The sequence below is a fragment of the Gymnoscopelus microlampas genome (assembly GCF_963454915.1).
Source record: "Gymnoscopelus microlampas genome assembly, chromosome: 1".
In the NCBI taxonomy this organism is placed as follows: domain Eukaryota; kingdom Metazoa; phylum Chordata; class Actinopteri; order Myctophiformes; family Myctophidae; genus Gymnoscopelus; species Gymnoscopelus microlampas.
The window spans coordinates 44129471-44148986 of NC_139962.1; the positions used below are offsets into that span (position 1 = coordinate 44129471).

A 19516-nucleotide genomic window follows, 5' to 3' on the forward strand; every position below is an offset into this window, starting at 1 on the left:
ATCCGACTGATATGCCCATTGTACAAAAGGCTGTGGCTCAAATTGATTGCCATGGTAACCCCAGCGGGGCCCAGCCTAAGCTTGATTTGACAAATTCCCCACACCTGCCATTTGATTAGTTATCAGTCCACTTTTCACAGTCAGTTTGCACTCTTCACATATTCTTCAAAGACGTTTACCACTGCACAAGGACCAGTGTTGGGTGACGTGCGTTAGTAACGTAACGCCGTTACGTAATATATTATCAAATTGCGGTAACGGGTAATATAACGCATTACTACGAGGAGAAGCTGTAATATATTATTAAAATGACACTACGTTACTACGTTACTTTGTGCGTTACCCACCAAAGTGAAGGTGGAATATAAAGTACTGACCTCATGGCCACGGATGTTACAATTATGTACGTTCCCTCAGAAGTACCCGAATATTCTGAATGGTTAAATAAAAAGCATTTTAATCCGATTGGTGGCCATTTCCCCTGTATTTTCTCCATATGCTTTCAACTACGTGACCCTATCTGTTGGGAGGTGTATTGCACTCTGATACATTATAACTATGAGAAAATGGCCACCAATCGGATTAAAATGCTTTTTATTGAACAATACGGAAGATACAGGAACTTTTGAGGGCCCGAACATAATTGTAACATCCGTGGCCATGGGGTCAGCACTTTATATTTGAAATGTGAACGTTTATGTAGATGTATGGAGCAAAAAGTGAGCAAGTGCAAACACCAGGTTGAAGTTCATTCATGACGGTCGTGACAGACAACCGTGATTGCTATAGTGCTTGTATACACTCTCCTAGAACCACATGGCTCATTTGCATGCACGTTAATTTATTGACGTGCATGCAAATGAGTCAAATATTAGTTTCAGGTTTCTGTTTAAGACATTTTTTTTTAAGTGTTGTTGATGGTTAGAAGTAATATAGCCTACTACTGTATCTCTGCCCCCGTTTGACAAATCAGTGATTTTCTTCTTCTGACTATGACATTTTATAATTTGTTCGATTGGACTTGTGTTGTTATGGCTGTGGTCGTATTTTTGTTATATTTGGGTTATATGTTCTTATTGGATGTGTCTGTGTCTGTGTCATGTGTCATGTGTGTGTCTGTGTGTGCTTTGCATTCGAATAGGTCTGCGCCAGTACATGGATGAGATTAGCGCGTATGCCGTGTATGCAAATAGGTGTGTGTGAGTTGGTGGTTTAAATTCCCACGCTGGTTAAGTTTCTCTTCTTGGCCGTATTCCGCTTCTTCACGTTAAAAAACACAAGGGGCCTCTGAAACAAGGGCTGGCTATTTGAATGACTCGTTTACCCCGACAGTTCTAATGCTGTGATTTGCAAGATAACGACCCTTTGATAAATCACACATGAGCCCTGTCGTTAGATGATTCCTGTGGTCTGTGCTGGTTTCTAAATGATGTTAGATTGATAAATGAGGGCCAATCTGTATAATAAAAGATGAATTCCTTGTTATTGATTAAAGGTTTTCTATTCACAAACGCATACATACACAATCATGTGTGAGATGGTGGCATTAACAATCACACCAGTTCAGTTATCATGGCCATTTGTATTATCACGTGCAGACGACTTAAATGTTACTTTGTTAACCACTTAAACCCTATATGGTTGACTGGAGTCCCTCAGGGATCTATACTAGTCACTAGTGACTTTCCTGTTTTCGCTCTACATTCAGTAACTTCACTGAAAATAGCCAACCTGCAAGCTTACAACGCTTCGCAACATGCTGCATTGTACTGTAAGCTTGTAGATCTGCTATTTTCTGTGAACGTTTTCCCTGGGGTTTAAGTGGTTAAATCATGCTAAATGATGTTGTCATCAGTGTTTGTGATAGTGTTGTCTACAGCTGCAGCGGCTCATTGATTCAGCATCAATGACCTCTCCAGGCCAAAATGAATTGCCTGCTGTAATCGATGGGAGGAGAGAAGTCTTATAAATGTCAATCCCACATGCCATGAAAATAAAGCAGGATCGATGGCACATTACAGTGAGTTTAGCTCACACACTGAGATAGCTGCTGGTCAAGCAATGCAGTCACTGGAGACATTCTCATAAATATTTGTGCCCTACTGTTCAGGACAATGTTTTGAAATGGTCAGGCTCCCATGAAAGGTACAGTGCTATCAAATGCCATCCAAATATCAGAAAGGGATCTGATACTGTATGAGAGAGAAAGAAAGAGATAGAGAGGTAGGGGCGGGGGGCTGGCAACTGATAACATTGCTAGGGTGTACTTCTGTACACACTATGACCCACAAGATATGTATAATGCTTACCTCTGTACACACAAACACACATAATATGCACATGCACGTACATGGCTATCAGAGACTCCTTTTATGTGACTTTACAATGGGCTATTACTCATGGTCACGTTATGCTTTATCATCCAAGGCCTGCAATTCCCTCTTTCCTGACAGAAGTGGCCCTGGGGAGGGCAAGTGAAACTCCACAAGTGGAATGACAATACCAGCTGTAAATGTGTTCTTTAATGAAGATGTCTCTCTGTACTTCACCTGTGTCCACTGGATATACCAATGTATACAGTTATAGAAGTGACTATCGCTAGGCAGTAGAAGTCTTCAGCAGAGAGTGAAAAGAGACCATGCATTAATGTTATTTTAAATCTTATAAGGAGTCCAAATGTGATCTCGATGACTTGCTAAAACACAGCAAGAGTGGTTAGACTACACTGTAGTCACTACCGGTTCCTTTTATTTAATTAAGTATTTCATTTGATGTTTTTTTTCTTTTGTTTTCCTTCATCAGACATGCATCACATGTATAAAACATCTTAAAAGAATATCAACCTATCCCACCAACAGCCCAGTTGTCTACTTATCATGGACCACATCATTACTTATCATGGCATTTATCTGAACCTTTGCTCAAGGACATGAAAGAGTGATATTGAGAAAGCACACAATCTTTTCAGAGTCCTATTCAGCGGATGCAACAACTAATTGCTCCCTCATTCATCCAGGGCAGTCAGCTCAGTGAGCTGCCTCTTCTACTATGAAGATAGACTTAATTGGGTAGTTTATACCAGATACCTTGACAACCTAAAATGCAGCATGACACCATAAAGGCATCCTGTAGCCTGTAATGAAAATGAGGACATTCTACCAGAAAACTGCACTTTGCCTGCTTTGTGGTGGGGAATGCATAGAGCCTCTTCATATTTTTCAGTAAACATACTTTATGAAGTGTTGACTTACCGTGGAGACATACTGGATGTCCCGGCAGAGTTTTGTCTCTCGCGGGAAGTCCACCAGATCCAGGAAGTTGTCCACCACCACCTGGCCAATGATGTCATGGCGCGAAAAGCGGTCAAAGTCGTAGACACTGAAGTGCAGCTTACGTGTGGGCAGCTCAGAGTACGCCACAGGAAACAGGAAGACCTCGTCGAACACAGGGTTCAGTGTCTTTCGGTGCACCTTTGTTTGGTGCTTGGTCATACGGTCGGGCAGCAGATAGATCTTGACATATGGATCGGACGTACCAGAGAAGTCCTTGGCTGGGAGGTCCTCAGCTTTGTGGATCTTAACTATTAACTGCTCCAGGTCACAATCGAATTTGACGATGAAGTGGAGGCGACCACATCCTCCACCTCTTCGACCCCCTTCGTCGCCTTCAAGGGAGCGCTGTTTGTAGAGCTCAGGTTTGAGACGACCAAGTCCCAGTCCCATCCCTGTCAGTGAATCCTGCCTCTGGAACTGGGCCATGTTGAAATCTGGGTTGGACAGGTTCATTTGTCTGCGGATGGAGCTCTGTCTGTAAAAATGAACACCCACGCCACCACACACCATTAAGAAGACAAGGAAGGCTGCTGCTGAGATATAGCCTACAGCATCTAACCACATCATCCCTATACTTTGCTGACTAGGCCCCCTCCTTTTTTCCCGTGTCTAACAATGACCAGTTTGTTTGTGCCCGCAAATTACGCAATAACAGCTTGGACTAAAGAAGCAAAGGAAAATTTGACATTATAGCAGATATCACAATGAGATAAAATTAAATAGCAGCAGATATCACAATGAAATTGAATTAAACATAGCAAAGAAAATGAATCTACTGACCCAATCTCAGACATTAAGCGACCAGAGGGCGGGGGTTCTGTGGTTTGTCTCTGAATACGAGGGTTAGTGTGTATCCCATTCTCCCGGGTTTTGCACTGGGCGTCAAGGGGAATATCTGGAGACGTGTGACTGATTTTCATAGCTGCCTCTGGTGTGGGCTTGACTACAGGTGGTGGTGACACTGGTGTGACGGCGGGGGCCTCTACCAACACCCCTGATGCCACAGGTGTGGGCTCTCCAGCGATGGAGCTCTGGAAGGATTCACGGCGGTTGTGGGGAGGTGGGTCCACGGCAGTGTAGACAGGCTGCCGCGGTGGTGGAGAGTGTTGAGGTAAGGGGTTTATGGGAGGGCTCAGGAGCCCATGGGCCTCCTTGATGCTGGGAGAGGGCCCACGCTCCCTCCATGGTATCCAGCAGAGTTTCCAGGACACAAACAAGGAGACCCCGAACAGGGCCAGTCCACATGCAGTCACCACCAGTGACAGGAGGCTCACAGATACATCTGGCAGGATGAGGAGATACAATAGACAGAAAAACAGATAAGGACAATGTTCTTAGCCATTGTGTCATCTAGGAAATATTTTGCATAAGTTCATATTAAAATGACACGATTGGATTAGAAAACAAATGTAATTTACAGTAAAAAAAACAAAAGTAAAACTAACGTCTACATAATAAAGATGCTTTGTGGAGCTTATTTTTGTCTTGTTTATCCTTACAATGGTAAATGGTAAAAATGAGACCATGACAAGCTTAATTAGGATTAACCTAATTTGTGTGTGTGTGTGTGTGTGTGTGTGTGTGTGTGCGCGCGCGCGCGAGCGAGCGAGTGATATTGTAGTTTTCAATCTGACTGATCATAATGGAGGAAAAGCGTGAACAGACAAACAAATGTTGCCTGCTCCAAATGAATATAAATGACCTCCATCCTAATACATAATTTCATATCGTCATTTACCTTAAAGGAATTTGTCAAACCAAATCGATGACCAAACCATTTTTTTTATTGACACATCCAGAGTCCATAATGCAATGTAATAATACAGTAGTGCTGAATGTTATGTTATAAAATGAAATTGCATTGGGAGTACTGTATGTGGGTTACAGTATAATAACCTAAGCTGTGAGAATGAATACATATATGCAAGCTGACGTCATTTATATTGCTACTTATAATAAGAAATGGCCAACAGTAGAAAAAACTAAAAACGGTTTAGTTACTGTTTCGAAAATGTGCACTTATCACATGAAATCAGAACATGTACAGGTGAGTCATGTCAGCCGGTAGACATTATCTGTAAAGTCAGAGTGCATACCACAATATGAACTGTGTTGATATAAACTTATTTTTTTATACATTTGTGAGCCTTGAGCCCAGGGCTTTGAGACACTGCCAGTGCTTTCCTTTTCGCATCATCACAAACAGTCCCTTCATGAACACTGATGTTAGGGCTACTGGGCAGTATAGTCCTTTAAGCCAGCTGGGGAGGCGTTCTTGAAGCATATGGGGACCACAGACTGGGCCAGGGATAGGATGAATATGGTGATGAATACAGGCACCAGGAGGTCTTGATGAACCTGCTACTTTACCCTTTTGAATATCCTTCTCCTGTCCTGTTCAGAGAGGATACATCTGTTTTCTGCTACAATAGTCAGGGAATATTAGAAGAAAGGGAGTTCCACCACGCATTAAACGACTAAGGGCAGGTCCGGTGCATCACAGAAGAGGGACACAGCAGCAGACAATGAAATGCTCCCTTGTTCACAAGGTGCTAAATAACAGTGATTACCATTTTGATGCCAAGTGCATCGTCATTAGAGCAATGAGGGAATATTATAACAAAAATGGCCAAACGTGGAATAAATTCCTTACGAAGAAATTTCGAGCCTTGAACCTTTCATAGAAAGCCCTCGCAATCCATGATTGTTAAGTAATCTAATGTGATTTATTTAATCGTTGAAATTTCTGAGACAATTCATAGTGTGTTTGAATGAATACTATGAACTAAATTCCCTGCTTAGGATGTTACTCCATGCTCATGAGTGATAGTAAGTGACTGCATCTTAATTAAATCTAAGCTCGCCTTAGACCTATACATTCACAAGAGCGTAGAATGCACTGGAAACCTGCTTTGCAGTCAGCGTTTAATGGTGAATTCACTGCGAGGGGGTAAAATAATCACTAACATTAAAAATAGTGCTTTTGTTTCAATGGCTTAATGTGAGCAGAGTGAGTGTAGTAATGAGTGTAGAGTTGGATAGGCCATTGTTTAGGATGATCAGGGGAATTCACATCACAATTAACCAGACCAGACCATCCCCTAGATTTCCATCAAGAGCAAAGAGGACATTTATTGCCCTACATTGCATGGTCCGATGAATGACATAAGCCATTAGGGTACTGTTGATTGTACAGTGCAGATTCGCTGATGGCTGTAGCATCTGATGCTTTTGTCTGCCATTTAACTGGTTTGTTCTTTTAATCCCAACATTTCCCTTCAATATCTGCTAATACAGTACATGAAGTTTGGTTTAAAACACACCCATAACCCCCAAACAGTATACCTCGTAATCACGTCATTTGGTGAACTTATCTATTAACTTATTTCTACAAAAAGTACACATTTCCATTTTCAGTTCAATTCAATTTCAGTTCCATGTGAAAAAACAACTGGGGTTTTCATATGAATTCAATCTTTTATTTCCTCTCAATTTCCATTCAGTAAACTGACATGCAAAGTTACAGTACACTACTATGCCAAAATGGTAGGCTAGTGTATGAGTATTGCATGAAACTCATGTAGAGTGAAGGACTGAATTACAGTAAGATCAATGTATCTGTGAAGCTTGTCTGAAGACTTTATATCCATTATCAACATGCCGGAGGTCTGATATCAAAGGGTCTACTTGCAATTCGAATCCATGCACAGTTAAAAACTGCCAACAGCTGACAAGTTTTTTTGCCGTTTGAATTCCACTTTTAGAATGCCAACCCCTCATGACTGAAGTGGCAGACACAAGACATCTCAACAAAAAGAGAGACTCTACTTTTAGGCTGTGATTAAAATCAAAGAACGTCTTATGCAAGCGTGGAACATCCTGAACTAAATCTCTTTTGTAGAGCGTGGCCTAGCATATGATGTAAAGCAAGGCAATACATAAAGCAAGGCAAGGAATAAACATTAGTAAAGTAAAGTCAGTGTATAGCTTGGAATACTTTGATTGATGAACATTTATGATATATTATGATTATTGATAGCATTGATCTAGATCCTAAAAGACCTGGAAGATCATTGAGGGTGACTTTATGACCCAGGGCAAAGTAAATAAGGATGCAGTGACTGCATACTGTTCGGCACAGGTTGCAGGAAAGGCCACGGAACACACACACACACACACACACACACACACACACACACACACACACACACACACACACACACACACACACACACACACACACACACGCAGTATACTACTGTGTGTGTGTGTGTGTGTGTGTGTGTGTGTGTGTGTGTGTGTGTGTGTGTGTGTGTGTGTGTGTGTGTGTGTGTGTGTGTGTGTGTGTGTGTGTGTGTGTGTGTGTGTGTGTGTGTGTGTGTGTGTGTGTGTGTGTGTGTGCGCGCGCGCGCGCGTGTGTCCGTGTGTGTCCGTGTGTGTGTGTGTGAAGAGAATATGTGTATTTTAGCAAAAACTACAGATCTACAAGCTCACAACGTGTCATGATGAACTAGATTGGCTATTTTCCTTTTTCTTTTCTTTTTTGTTGCCGTTTTGCAGGGCGGGGGGGGGGTGGTGTCATAGCCAGAGGCTATGGCTATTTGGGGGTCCTCGGCATGGAGAGGTCTGGGAAACTATGCAGTAGGCAACAGCACAACCTAATACAGGACTTATCAAGAGTGTGCTTGGGTTCAGTCCACACAGAGGCATTGAATCAAACGATGCGTTATCGAGCTGTGATACTCCTGAGCATTTCTAACTCTGCGATTTCGGGTCATGATGTGGCGCGGCAGAGGGGAACACCAGAGATCTGAGGACATTGATCCCGGGGCCAGTCAGCTTGGCAGGCTGCCATGCTGCTGCCTGACTCAGACAAATCTATTGAAACCTGGGAGGATTCACAGAGACTGCAACACAACAAAGAGAGTGTAGACCAAATTTAGACCACATAATAATCAAGTGCTCTAGAGCAGAAGTACCAGGGCTGAAAAAGCAATACTTGGAACCTCCTATTGGGGGTATTCTTTTGATGTTCTCATTTGCCATGTGACTCAGGATGACTTTTTTGATGGCACTGTGGAAACATTACCATAGAAATGTCTTATGCATTATTGAAGCGTTTATGATGTGTTCTCTGTGCATTCCTGTATGGAGAATTAACCTACTGAAAGGGTCTTCCCCTTACTTATGGTGACTGACAGTGTGTCAACATGTACTCTACCAAAGTAGCCATGGCAGATTATGGTACAATTATGGTGATTTATGTGGTCCATAATCCGGGATATTCTCATTGCAATTCCCACACTAATCCCCTTTTCCTCTCTTGTTTTAACCGCAAAGGAGCCATAAATGGTTTGGAGTTTACAATACAGTATAGGCTGGGATTCTGGGCTCTTTGGGTATTTGTATGAAATTTGTTTAACATTTCTTGGTATTATGTTGTGTAAAGAGGAAGTTTAGTTAAAAAGTTCATAAAGCACACACATCCAAACAATAAAATCCTAGGTGCTGGCCAGAACAAAACCTTCCTCAGTTCGTGGAACACTCAAAACGTCACCTTGATGATAACTTTGAGCGGCATATTTCGATTTTGGTGTAAAAAATCTAAAATGGGTTCATGCAGAAAATGTAACTCTGACCAGAGGGGCGTTATCCACATGAACCCTAGCATCCCTATCCTGGGCATGTCATAATATGTGAACATTCTGCAAGAATAGGTGAACATTCAGTGAAAATAGCCAATCTACAAGTTCACGCTTTGCAATGTGACACATTGAGCTTGTAGATTGGCTATTTCCACCAAAGAAATGTTGTGCAGAATGAAAATAGGAGGGGACCAAGTATAAACCCCTGGGTCTGTACTATGCTTTACAGCCAATAAAATATATACTGTAGGGTTTAAGGGGTTAATTACAGTCATTTTGTAATCCATAGAGTTGTCAAATCAATCCACATGCTACGTCTCCTGTGTCTCAGAGTTTTGCAACAAGTGGCACAAAAACTGCAATCAATGATGTGGGCAGCCGTTCTTTTCTTTTCTTTCTTTCATTGCATATTCTGTCAAAGCACATAGAAATGGTCGTGTACACCTGTTAATTGCTGGTTGAAAGAACAGCACAACCTTAATGCAGTGTTTTATTACCTTTTGTTGTTCTAATTTAAGTGCACCATAATCATTTCTGACCTGATTCTTACAATCATTATTTTCATACAGTATGAGATATTGAGCTGTAAGGATTGCGAGGATATACTATGTGGTTTCCATCAATACTGATATCAATACTGACTGAGTACACACACGCACACGCCCACGCACACACGCGCACACACACACACACACACACACACACACACACACACACACACACACACACACACACACATACACACACACACACACACACACACACACACACACACACCTCCGGCTCTGGGTCGCATCTGACAAATCTGTCAATACCCTTGCTGTTGAGTTGCCAATCTTCATACCAGTCTTTAGGCTCGTGTCCCTGCTCTCCGCCTTTCATCTACTTCCCTTGACACTGTATCAATGTGTCACAATGTTGGGTGATGTGTTATTAAGGCCATGCCTGTGGGATCTAAGCCACCCGCTGTGATTCAATATCCCCAGTAGATTGACATCCCACTTCAGCATCTGTCAATGCAAGGTAAAAACAAGGGGGAGGATTGGAGAATATAGGAAACATGGCTATAGAGAGAAAGCGGTAGATAGGCAGGTATCAGGGTGAGCAAGGGTGAGCAAGGTGTGTGTGTGTGTGTGTGTGTGTGTGTGTGTGTGTGTGTGTGTGTGTGTGTGTGTGTGTGTGTGTGTGTGTGTGTGTGTGTGTGTGTGTGTGTGTGTGTGTGTGTGTGTGTGTGCGTGTGCGTCCGTGTGTGTGCATGGGGGATGTGGGGGGGCGATACTGGAGAAGAAAGGAGGGATTTTTGACAGCAGTGACTAACATGATGAATTTAAGGGAACAGAGGTGTGAGAGCTCTTGTCTCTTGTGTAACACAGCCCAACAGCCCCCCAGCCCACCCTCTACCATGCCACCCCTCTGTTCACAAAGCCTGCTATATGCACACACATGTTTGTGAGGGTATGGCGTTTATAATTTGGCACCGGCATTCACGTGTTAAGATGTTGAATAGATCTACAGCAGTGGTTCTCAACCAGTGGTCCGGGGACCACCAGTGGGGAGTGAGGGGATTCCAGGTGGTCCTCAGCTAAATGATGGAGAGTTGGTAACCAAATGGACCCTTATTAGATCTTTAACTCTTGAGAGCGTAAAATGAAACCAAATGGACCTTTATGGGTCCATTTGGTTTCATTTTACACTCTCAAGAGTTAAGTTATTGTTAAACATCTGCATTACTTAATTAAAATGTTTTTATTTTGACCAACGTTTGCCTGTTATCTCTCCTAATGGCACCACATCAATACAGCATGAAAACCACTGGTCTACAGTATATAAGTGGGAACAATAACCTTGCAACATTGTCAGAAACATGCCTTGAACTTTTAGAAGAAATGTTAGTAACACAACGTGGTTGCCCATACTGTGGTCATTGCCAAAAACCCAAGACCATATATACTGTAATCTTAGCCTTGCCATAGTGTGCAGGTGGACTGAATAGTAGGCTACAAGTAGCCTTAATAATCAATGCATTCTTACTCCCAAGCCTGTTGCAAAAATCATACAACCTCGAGTCTATTCCAGGGTGCTGCCAGTGTGTATTAATGATGATGAAAGGTACTAAGAACTCACTTTGTTCTTCTACTGCATGGTATCATATTTTGAGTATTTTATTACAGACAGCTATATCAGTGGTTCTCAACCAGTGGTCCGGGGACCACCAGTGGTCCTTGAGGGGGTTCCAGGTGGTCCCCAGCTAAATGATGGAGAGTTGATAACCAAATGGACCTTTATTAGGTAGATATTCAACTCTTGAGAGCGTGAAATGAAACCAAATGGACCCTTACACTCTCAAGAGTTAAATTATTGTTAAACATCTGCATTACTTCATTTACAGGTCTACACAATTAGAGTTAGAGAATGTAGAATAATTGTTATTTTGATCAACGTTTGCCTGTCATCTCTCCTATTGGTGCCACATCAATACTGCATGGAATTGTGGTCAAAATCGTCATCCAACAATTACAAAATATTCTAAGTTTTGGGTCTGAGAGTCTAAATCTCATCTAAAGGTGGTCCGTGGCTCTGATGCCGAATAAATAATGGACCATATGAAAAGGGTTGAAAACCACTGAATTAAACCTAGTTTGAAACTGACGTACGCCTCACCTGAATCGGTGTAGCGTGGTCTGGCGAGGTCTCGGAAATAGTAGATGAAATCCAGGCAATTTTCGTTCTGTACTTCCCCCTTAGAACAAAGATCCGACAGGAGTTCCAGTGCCTTTTGACAAATCTCGTCGTCTCTGTCGCCAGGCATTTCCCACCAGCATCCTTAATGGCTCTTATAGGCACCACCACTCCAGTCCGTCTGTCTGCCAGCTATTATAGTCACCTATTCCTTTCTAGCCTACTCAACACGTCGAATACTAAAACGTTCGCCCCAAAACACAGTCGCCCCGGGGCGAATCCGGCGACCTCGGAACAGCCGCCACCTGGTATTCCTAAACGTAACCTCAGTAAACTATTCCTAAACCTAACCTTATTCCTAAACGTAACCTCAGTAAAAACGGTGCCAAAACCTAACCTTATTCCTAAACTTAACCCCAGTAAAACTATGCCTAGCCCTAAACTTATTTCTAACCTTATCCTCAATAAAAGAAAATGGGGGCGAGCGTATTTTGGGACGAGCCTTCCGGTTACCTTCCTTTCTAGCCTACTCAACACAGCTCCTCGACCGTCTGAACCCCTCATCCACCGGCACGCCTACTCAAACAGAGACAACGGAGGCACAGTATGTCAGGGTAGAACGAGGAGCATTTGTCCATGGAATCCTCAAAAAAAGTCTATGGTTTTCGTTGTTTCCATGTATTGACTATGAAGGCTCTCCGCGCTGACCATTCAATCTCACACACCAAGTCCAAGAGACACCGGTTGAATCAGGGCGCAGACAGACCACTGCAGCGCTCTGCTGTGCGCTGTCCAGGGTGCTGAAACGTGCGTGCGCTGTAACGCAGACTCGCTTCGAATTGTATTCCTGAACAATGTCGGTCATGATCTGCGTACCGGTCAGCAGCAGCACCACACACCACAGGGTGCAACAGAGGCTGTACAAAAGTTTGATCGCCACTTTACGGTAAATTAATAAAATCGGGCTTTCCAGCTGCAAATTATGCAATCAATTATCGAGCTTAGTAGGCTATGTGGAGTTTCAAGTGACGTATACCAATCAGAGAATGACATGTTTTTTCAGACTTTGCTTCTGATTTATTCGGAAACATCAGTTGCTTGTTTAATGTGTCTGTTTGTTTAATGTGTCATCAAATGAACGACAGCTCTGAGATATTTCACACAATTAAAAGAGTTTCAGGCTCAGAGTGAACCTTTGACCCGCAGCACTGTCCAGATATCATTCAGTAAAATTGACCCTTAACGGTTAGATTAACACCATTTTCCTGGCCATAATACATAACTAATTAAAAAGGTGCACTCGAGCGCTTAATCTCCGCAAGGAAGCATGCCATAATAATAATAGCTTGGGTATGAGGTGAAATGTCTACCTAGAGCCATAAGCAGCAAAGGATGCAATTTGTAATGTACAATAAAAGTTGGGGTTTTGCTGCCCCACACTTACTTGTGGTCGCTATACAAGCAGAAGCTCTGTGTCATTGAAGTTAACACTTTCTCTGAAGCTTGTGTCTATATATGTAAATTAACATACTAGACTTTGTGCATAATTGTAGTCCGGGGTTTCCAGCAAGGATATGTAAAGAAGGAAATTACAATTAAATCCCTTTGGATGCTCTGGCAATTCCATTTGGCAGATTCATCGCACTGGGAGGCAAGCTCCATGGAGCTTAACTTCCAATGGAATGCATTGAAGTCAATGAGAGCAGGGTGGACAATAATATGAATAAACACCATTTCTGACTGATTGGATACGTTGTAAAATAATTGGTTCAGGGGTAATAAAAGAATACATACTGTCTTGTTTTTCACTGTGCACACTACATAATTTCATGCTTTTGGTTAATAGTATAGAGGTCTGTTAAGTGCACACAGGAAGTCTCAGGGCTGGTATCAGGAGACTGTCAATTACTGACAGCTTGTCAACAAATTCCAATGACTGCTACAGCCCAGTCAGAAACGTACTCTGTGCTCTTCTTACCTCAATACAATTATATAGTGCACTCTTTGAAAAACAGGAACTCAAAAAGCAATGTGCGATATGTTTTATTTTATTTTCCAGAACAGCTTATAATAAAGGTGCATTCCATTGAACATCTGGCTCCAGTTTGCCTCCCAGGAGCATCAATTGGCACATGCTTAGCATGGAAAACACCCCTTCGTCTTCAATAGCCTACTTTCCTTGGTATCCAGAAGGTGGCATACCCGTTTCCTGTTCCAGTTCAGTTTCCCGCTGGTTTGTTTGATTGGCATGGCAGCCTGAAACATACATTTTGTTTTTCCGATTCAAATCTGCTGCCAAGCCAATCAAATGGAGCTACAGTATCGGAAACTGAACCGAAACAGGTATGCACCTTCTAGAACGCCAGTTATGCATCAAGCATCTTACAATGCATTATATAATGTGCTTATAACACTGACACCCACACCAACATATGAGCATTCATAAATATGCACAATGCTTTATGACAATAATGATAACATATATTAAATAATGTTCTAATGATGATCAACTACAATGCAACTTTTAGAAGTTGGCATTAACTGGTTTTCCAGACAAGATGTGAGTACAGCAATCACTCATTAGTTTTGACACTGACAGTTGGCAGATAAAAAAGAAAAAGAAAAGAAAATCCTCTTCATCCCAACTGCATCCTGGGGAGGGTTTTCCTTTGTCCCAAATACATATCTTATCGGTCGGCCTGAAGGGACATGGACTCTCACCGGCAAATTGCATGCTAGTGATTGGCTAGTACCTGTAAATCCCATAAGCCGGAGGGACAGGAGCTCTGTAATTGGCTAGTCAGTAGTATAGATTCCATTGGCTGGATGGCTTATCCCTTAGCTTGGAGGGATGATTACTCTGTGATCATTAATTCACAAAAAGTACATACAGTAGTTGTCGCCGACTGATTTGAAAACTATTTGCATTGAGGTCCTTGATAATCTGTGGACACTGGACAGTCTCTCTCTCAGTCTGTCTCTCAGTCTCTCTGTCTGTCTGTCTGTCTGTCTGTCTGTCTGTCTGTCTGTCTGTCTGTCTCACACACACACACACACACACACACACACACACAGGAGCGAATGCATGATCTTCTGTCAGAGATAATTAGGCATGAGGGTGTTCTCTCTCTCTCTCTCTCTCTCTCTCTCTCTCTCAGATGGAACATTTCATACCTCATCATTCAAAGATGATGATGTACAGAATACAGAAGATATCTTACATGTTTCTCTTTTGTGGAACACCTCCATGTGATATTATCTCTCTCTCTCACTCACGCGCGTGTCCACTCACGCGCGTGTCCACGCACGCACGCACGCAAGCACGCACGCACGCACGCACGCACGCACGCACACACACACACACACACACACACACACACACACACACACACACACACACACACACACACACACACACACACACACACACACACACACACATACACAAACACACACATAATAAATAAGTAAGCCTTGCCGAGCCCTGAGGCCCATAGGGCAGGAGCCTATCTCCTGTTTCCTTAGCGTGAGGCAGCTTGTGTAAGTACACCCCCTGGACATGATGCTAGTATGTTGCAGGGCCTTACCCCAATCCAACCCTTGTTGCTGAGTGCCAAGCAGGGAGGCACTGGGTACCAATTTTAGAGTCTTTGGTATGACCTGGCCGGGGGTTGAACCCCGACCTCCCAGTCTCAGTACTCTAACCACACGGCCACTGAGCTGCACATACACATACACACACAAAGCAATTCTGTGTATGTTTTCCTGTTTTTAGATGTATTGTTTGCAATTACGTTGTTTCGTAATATAATTAGGCCTATAATTAAATGTCATGCTCTTTTGGATGACATCTGTGCACCTAGAGAGACACTCGAGGGCTGCCTTGTGGGGCTGTCTGGTAACTCATTATGTTATAGATTTGTGCAAATGATCAGTAGGCAACCATTCTGACAACACACAGTCAATTTCACCTCCAGTCAGTACAGCTCAGTGATTGACAGGGTTAGTAATTATTGCATTAAGTGTGTGTTAGAGAATATATTACACAGGGGTGATCCTGTAAAGTAACTTCTGTTTTCTGTATCTCATCATCTTTGAAGGATGATACATGTTTCTGTCTGAAATTGTCTCATCCAGCACATCACAACTGTATAAGTTAGGGAGATGCACATAAATTGCCCTGTCAAGAACAGAAAGAAAAACGTCAGTATACCAACATTAGAATTGTTTTACTTCTTGTGTATACTTTCAACATTGTGTGTGTATTACTGATGTAGTGCATTATTTCTATAATATATGGAAAACGCATCAACAACATAATAATTAATATTATTGATAGCTGTCTCATTAATAGGCTAAGAAAAGTATTGAAACTGATTAACGATGACGCAAAGAATCAAAGATCCCCTTATTCAGCATATATATATATACATACTGTATATATATACATACTGTATATATACTGTATATCCTGCTGAAATTCCCCGACTCTCCATGGGGAGAGAGTCGGCTCAGGTCACGGGAGGTGTGTTGCTGATATGCTTGGGTATTTGTTGGTTCAATACGCAGCCATTCTGTGAACTGTCCAAGGTCACTGTTTTCTGCTCTGTGTAATTGGTTCCTTTGCACCTGCTGTGACTTCTAACAAACCATCCTCCGCAACTGTATCTTCTGGTGATGTCATGGAGTGTCCTCCATGTTTGACGTAGTTCCCTTAATCCTCTGGCGTCTGGCATTTTGGTCCACAGTTTCTCATGGACCACCTATAATTATGCCATTGATCACTAGTGCTCCATGGTCCACTGGTGTAGATAAGTGCCCAAGGGAAGTGCAGTAGCAGACCAATCAGCACAAGCGTATATCACCCTTTTGGTCCTTTTGTCACTCCCCTCGCCCAGGGCATATAAAGTCGTAACGTGGAGAGAGAAAAGCAGTGAAAAAGACAGTGAGAGAGAGAGAATCACAGAGAGATAAAAGATAATTGAGCTTGGTGTGTTGCTGTATTACATGCGTGTTCCATTGAGAACAAAGCACCCATATAGTGTTCTTCCATCAAAGACACACATGACTTCCAGCAAACTCTTTATTGCCCACATGTTGTTACTCTGCTGTCTAACAGATGGCATATGCACACTGTGCTTGCTTTACACCTTGTAACAGTGGATGAAGCCTTGAAGATGTTAAATCAGTCAATCCTAAAGCCTGGGATAATTGGAAGGAGCAAGAGGAGTGGTTAGCATGCTTTCGGATACAGTATAAATGTGCCTTTCTATGAACACCTCAATGAAGCAAATGTGATGTGAGTGCAGTGGAGTGCAGGTAGTGGTGATTATAATGGTGATGATGTGTGGACTGTGTGCTCATAATGATCTTCTCTCTCTTTCTCTCTCTCTGTGTGCGTGAGTGCGTGTTGAAATGTATTTAGACATTTCTTCACATAACAGCAAGTCATCTTTCTTGGTGTCCATGGTAACTATAAAAGACAGAAGGGCCTCTTCACCTATTTCCCCTTCTCTCCTACACTTATTCTGCATCAGTCTTTCTCCACATGTCCATCTGACACAACCTTTCATCACTCCATTTTCTACTCCTAACCTTCCCTTGCTGTGTAATATAGCATAAAATTACCTATCACCTTACATAATCTCTCTCTCTCCCCCCTCTCTCTCTCTCTCTACCCCCCCCCCTCTCTCTCTCTCTCTCTCTCTCTCTCTCTCTCTCCTATAAGGTCTGTTGATTCTGTCTCACTGGTTGGTGGCTATGCAGCTGATGAGCAATATACCAATGAAGCAAGTCTGGTGACACACATAACACTCAACAGCCACCCCATAGTCCATCACTGTACGCACGCCTGCTCCCATCTTTACGTCTCTCTGGTCCACTGGGAAGGCATGAGGAACAAAGTAATGAAGGGGAACGGCTCATGATGTTCTCCTCTTCCTCCGAATTTGTATGATATTCATACAATTATCCCTTAAGGTAGGCACATACTGTATTGAAGGATTTCTAGAGGCAAAAATGACCACATTTTCAAAAAGCTGTGTAATTATTGTCATCATTTTGTCATAGATCTCCATTCATCACATACTGTGGCCATTGCTGATTGATTGTTGTATTTACTTTTCCAAACATATTGAGGGATAAACAATCAGTTCCACAAGACAGCTTCTCTTACCCCTTTTCTCACGCTTTGGTTGGGTGGTTTTATTATTGGAGCATTAATTCAATGGATTGGCTCCCTGGGCCCATCTCTAAACAAATTCCAATTGATTTAGCTGAGATGGCCGACCTTCCGTAATGACTGGTTCATATTGTTTTATGGAACTTGCCTTCTCTCCCTGTTTCCTGTGGCCAGGGTAGTGGGAAGGCATTTCTGCTTCGGTCTGTGTTATGATGTGATTAGCTCAATATACCTCTGGCTTGTCACCATTGCGGTTCAGTACTGCGAGTGCATTCCTGTCAATTCAGGCCATTGAGATTGTGTTGCCAAGGATCCCCTGAGGACCTGTTCTGTGACAGAAGGGAACAGGTCCTCAGGGGGTCATTGGCAACAAAATCTCAATGGTCGGAATTGACAGCATTCGGTGCTCTGTGATTTAATTCAGCGCAAAATATCGAAAACACCTTTGCATCACTCTATTAATACAACAAGGCAGTCCTTCAAATAGGAATCTAAATCTTCCTTTTGATGTCACTACATGCAATTTTAAACAAGTATTCCACTTGCAATGACAATATATATATATATATATAAATATAAATATCTTCCCCTGTCATTTGGTGTACCAATTAGATGGGGCATTAGACACATCACCTTGGTAAAGCATCAGCTTGCAGCCAGCAGTGATGGAGGGGGTGGATGTGGTGTGGAGAGATGGGGAGCATTTGTGCATCACGCCATTCAATTGCTTTATTACTGGTTAGTGGTTATAGTCTGCAGACACTCACATGTGATGCCCAGGCTTCTTTGTTGTCCCATGACTTAAAACAAAGACAGAAAAAGGCAGGGATGGGATTTGACTTGTTCAACTCAATTGCTCTTTATCTGCCTCTCTGTTTTCTGTCTAAAAGCTTTGTAGCTACTGTAGAATGAGAAACAAAGACATAAAGACAAGGCCTATGAAGGCTATTTGTGTGTGTGTGTGTGTGTGTGTGTGTGTGTGTGTGTGTGTGTGTGTGTGTGTGTGTGTGTGTTGTGTGTGTGTGTGTGTGTGTGTGTGTGTGTGTGTGTGTGTGTGTGTGTGTGTGTGTGCGTGTGTGCGTGTGTGCGTGTGTGCGTGTGTGCGTGCGTGCGTGCGTGCGTGCGTGGGTGCGTGCGTGCGTGCGTGCGTGCGTGCGAGTGAGGGAGAGAAGAGAGTGAAAAAGAAAGAGAGCGAAAAAGAAAGAGAGATATATGGAAACAGAGAGTAAGAGAAAGATGGTACGTATGAAAGGTGTGATCAAAAAGAGAAGGATTAATATTTGTTGGGGGTTAGTGAATTGTTGAAAGCAGGAATGCAATTTACATTATGTATTTATTGTAAAAACAAAACAGATAAAAAACAACAACAATTGAAAACAACAACAATACAGGGATGATAAAAAGTATAAAAATATAAAATGGTAGGAGTGAAATGTAAAAACACAGTAATCCCCCCAGCCCCGCTAATGATGTAGAATCAGGGCTGTTGTCAATGTTCCACTGTTTGGGGGCTCTAACAGCAAAGTCCTGGTCACATCTGGTCACAAACTGGGATATAATGACTAGCTGAGCTGTATCTACCGATCTCAGAGAATGCCCAGAGACACAAAGAGAGTCAGTGAATCCTTTGTGTAATTTGGAGCAAGGACATTTAAAGCATTTTTGTTATCAACAGAATA

At 42.5% G+C, this 19516-nt stretch overlaps 1 protein-coding gene across 1 annotated transcript in view; it reads right to left on the reverse strand.

Moving 5' to 3' along the window:
* The window catches only part of syt9a (synaptotagmin IXa), a gene marked incomplete at its 5' end in the record, with an annotated part of 30604 nt that extends 18818 nt beyond the window's left edge, over positions 1-11786 (reverse strand). Inside the window, 3 exons of the mRNA XM_084050270.1 lie at positions 3252-3807; positions 4125-4614; positions 11639-11786. Coding sequence (XP_083906396.1) covers positions 3252-3807; positions 4125-4614; positions 11639-11786 — 1194 coding nt within the window. The remainder of the gene's footprint in view (positions 1-3251; positions 3808-4124; positions 4615-11638) is intronic.
* Positions 11787-19516: the final 7730 nt, after the last annotated feature.